This window comes from Stegastes partitus, unplaced genomic scaffold (assembly GCF_000690725.1).
Source record: "Stegastes partitus isolate 25-593 unplaced genomic scaffold, Stegastes_partitus-1.0.2 Scaffold3, whole genome shotgun sequence".
Classification (NCBI taxonomy): domain Eukaryota; kingdom Metazoa; phylum Chordata; class Actinopteri; family Pomacentridae; genus Stegastes; species Stegastes partitus.
In genome coordinates, this window is record NW_007577734.1 from 853,443 (window position 1) to 856,317 (window position 2,875).

At 41.8% G+C, this 2,875-nt stretch overlaps 1 protein-coding gene across 11 annotated transcripts in view; it reads left to right on the forward strand.

Moving 5' to 3' along the window:
• nfixa (nuclear factor I/Xa) overlaps positions 1 to 2,875 on the forward strand; it is a 116,038-nt gene that overhangs the window by 95,992 nt on the left and 17,171 nt on the right. For 6 of the 11 annotated variants that reach the window (XM_008276697.1, XM_008276746.1, XM_008276764.1 and 3 more), the window contains 5 exons: positions 82 to 156; positions 334 to 457; positions 931 to 966; positions 1,304 to 1,431; positions 2,646 to 2,720. In XM_008276697.1, the coding sequence (XP_008274919.1) occupies positions 82 to 156; positions 334 to 457; positions 931 to 966; positions 1,304 to 1,431; positions 2,646 to 2,720 (438 nt within the window). The remainder of the gene's footprint in view (positions 1 to 81; positions 157 to 333; positions 458 to 930; positions 967 to 1,303; positions 1,432 to 2,645; positions 2,721 to 2,875) is intronic. The other 5 variants (XM_008276705.1, XM_008276780.1, XM_008276740.1 and 2 more) reach the window with 3 other exon arrangements.

Here is a 2,875-nt window from a genome sequence, read left to right on the forward strand (position 1 = left end):
CACGCCTGTGTGAGTTTCTGATGTGTTTCTTTCTCTAAAGCTTCTGTATTTATACGTAAAGTCCTGACTTACTCTGTGCAGGGCACCTGAGTTTCCAGGACTGCTTCGTCACCTCAGGGGTGTGGAATGTTGCGGAGCTGGTCAGAGTGTCACAGAGTAAGTAGGAAAAGCAATTATGTAATAAAACAAACATATAGCAACTCTGTGGGTAGTATTTTTTCTCTCTTGAAAAACTGCATATGTTTTCTATGTGCATACCATCTCAATTTACATTTTTATATTTCCCTATTTACCTTTTCTCTCCCCCATCCCTTTTATTTTCCCCCCTGTCAGCTCCTGTAGCAACAGCATCAGGTCCTAACTTCTCACTGGCTGACCTGGACAGCAGTCCCAGTTACTACAACATTAACCAGGTGGCTCTGGGACGGCGCTCCCTCACCTCCCCTCCTTCCACCAGGTAAACAATCCCAACAATGTTTCCACACAGACAACATTAGTGTGGGGTGTATAGAGGTGTGTGTTGCACAGGAACCATCCGTGACCATTGTAAAGGTACAGCTGTCTACCATGAGTAGAGTCTCTAGTGGGTGAAACCACCATGTGGCATTAGCAGATCTGCCTTGGTTTGTAAATCTCTGCGATGCCAAGGGCAAACTGGAGGGAAGTGTGAAATCACAGTACTGTATTATTTGCCAACGGTATATAGCTTCCTATTACACGGCTAGTAAAATACGCCATTTCATTGAAGTTTCTAGCTGTTAGTGGTATTTAGTCCATTCCCAGTCTTGGAACCTCTTTTTATGTATGTGTGTCTTTCTGTTAGCGGCTCTCTTCTTTGTGAATGTCTGATGGCTCTCTCTGTTTTTTCTTCTTTGGTGTCTTAACTTTCTCTTTCTCTCTTCTTACCTCTGTCATCTGCTGTCACTTTAGGTCTGAGGTGGAGTTGTACGCAAACCTTCCACGGAGGTACTTATAAACACGTAAAAGATCCAAATTAAAGACACACATGCACAGGAAAACACATGCACACACACACACACACACACACACACACACACACATAGAGAGAGTCTTAATGTGTGGCTGTCTCTGCTGTCTGTCTTTTCTTGCTGTTTCCTCCTTTTTCATTCACATAGTTTTGACATTTCTTGTGCTTTGTCTGTTCTGCTCCAAGACTTTGCAACAGTGATATTTTTTTCCTCTTAGATGCAATACCTGAAGCCTGTTTTTGTGATAGCTTCCCCCTCTCTCTTTCTGCCTCTTACTTTTATTCCACCCACCAAATATTCTCCCATGCCCCCAGCTCCACCAAGAGGAAGTCCTTAGATGACAGCGAACTGGAGAGCCCCACAGATGATGTTTTCTACCCTGGACGCTCGCCTGCTGCCAGCTCCTCCCAGTCCAGTGCGTGGCCCAATGACATGGATGCAGGTACCCTCCTACCCCACCCTAAACCTGTCCTCTGCTACGCAAGCATCATGAAACTTTTGCACCCTCCTGCCTGACCCCCATTCCACCACCAAAGTCCAAACTGATGCCTTCATCTGACTTTGTCACTTCTAAACACTCCCCACCTCAATCAGCTGCCTTCACACTGGTGATCTGCACAGCCCTGAACACCCCTCAGAAACCCACCAATCACCTTTCTTAGGACCATTCTACTCAGAGAAGCAGCAGCACCTAGAATCACTTGTTAAGAGAAAAATGTTTACTTTGTATAACACTGAAATAGATGGCCATAATATTGGTTGTAAAAAAAACAAATCATCTAAGTTGTTCAAATATGAAATGCCTTACCATATGCTTGATGTACAAGATATTTGAAATCACATAGTTTTCTCACATTTGTCAGAATCTATAACAAACACATTCAAATACCTTCCAAAATAATGAAGGTTTAGATAAATAATGAAAGGCTCAGTTTAGGTCTCGTCACAAAAATGTATTCGGCCAAGTAACAATTGCCCAGTCATCAGCTTCACCCTGTGGTTAAGGCTATTTTACACTGATTGGAATAGTCTCTTCCATTTCGGTTCAGTAAATGGGTTTAAAAGCATCCGCATGTTTTAAATTACAGTCTGTGCCATTTCTGGTCAGAATTTCACTATAACATCATCACAATAACCCCAGAAAATTTAATTTATCATGGATGGTGCTAAATGCTATCCACCACATGGCTCCAGACACAGGGGGGATATAAATGCCAGGCTCAAGTATGAAATAATAGCTTACAGCAGCCTGCATTAAGGCTTTATGTTAGTATTTCCATTGTTCAGGCAGTGACCACTACTTCTGGGATTCAGCTTTGGACATTTCCCTCTTTATTCTACCTCCTCAGTAATACTACCTCATCCTTCCTACAACCCCAAGAAAACATTCCTCTTCTTCATTTCCCTGCAAGAGTTTATATTTTTTAATCCTCACCCTAAAGCTATAACCAAGCATACAGTTTACTTGATGTTGTGTTAATTATCAGTCATTTACTACTTACATCATACACAAATTCTCACTCTAAACTCTTTTCCTTTCCTTCTTACTCTCTCTCTCTGTCTCTCTCTCTGTCTCTCTCTCTCTCTCTCTCTCTCTCTCTCTCTGTTTCACTCTTTCCCTATGTCATTGTTAACAATACCCTTCTTCACTTTCAGTGCAGCACCATTTGGCGAGTGTGCAGGAGAGGAAGATAAAACATGAAAACGATGGCGTGCAGTTTCCTTACCATGGTTAGAACAACATTGATTACACTCATATCTATTTGCTATTTGTCAGCCTTTATTTAGCTCAGTCATTCCTCTGTGTATGCGTGTGTATAAAAAATAGTATGTGTATATATATATATATATATATATACTAGTGTGTATGTGTGTGTGTGTGTGTG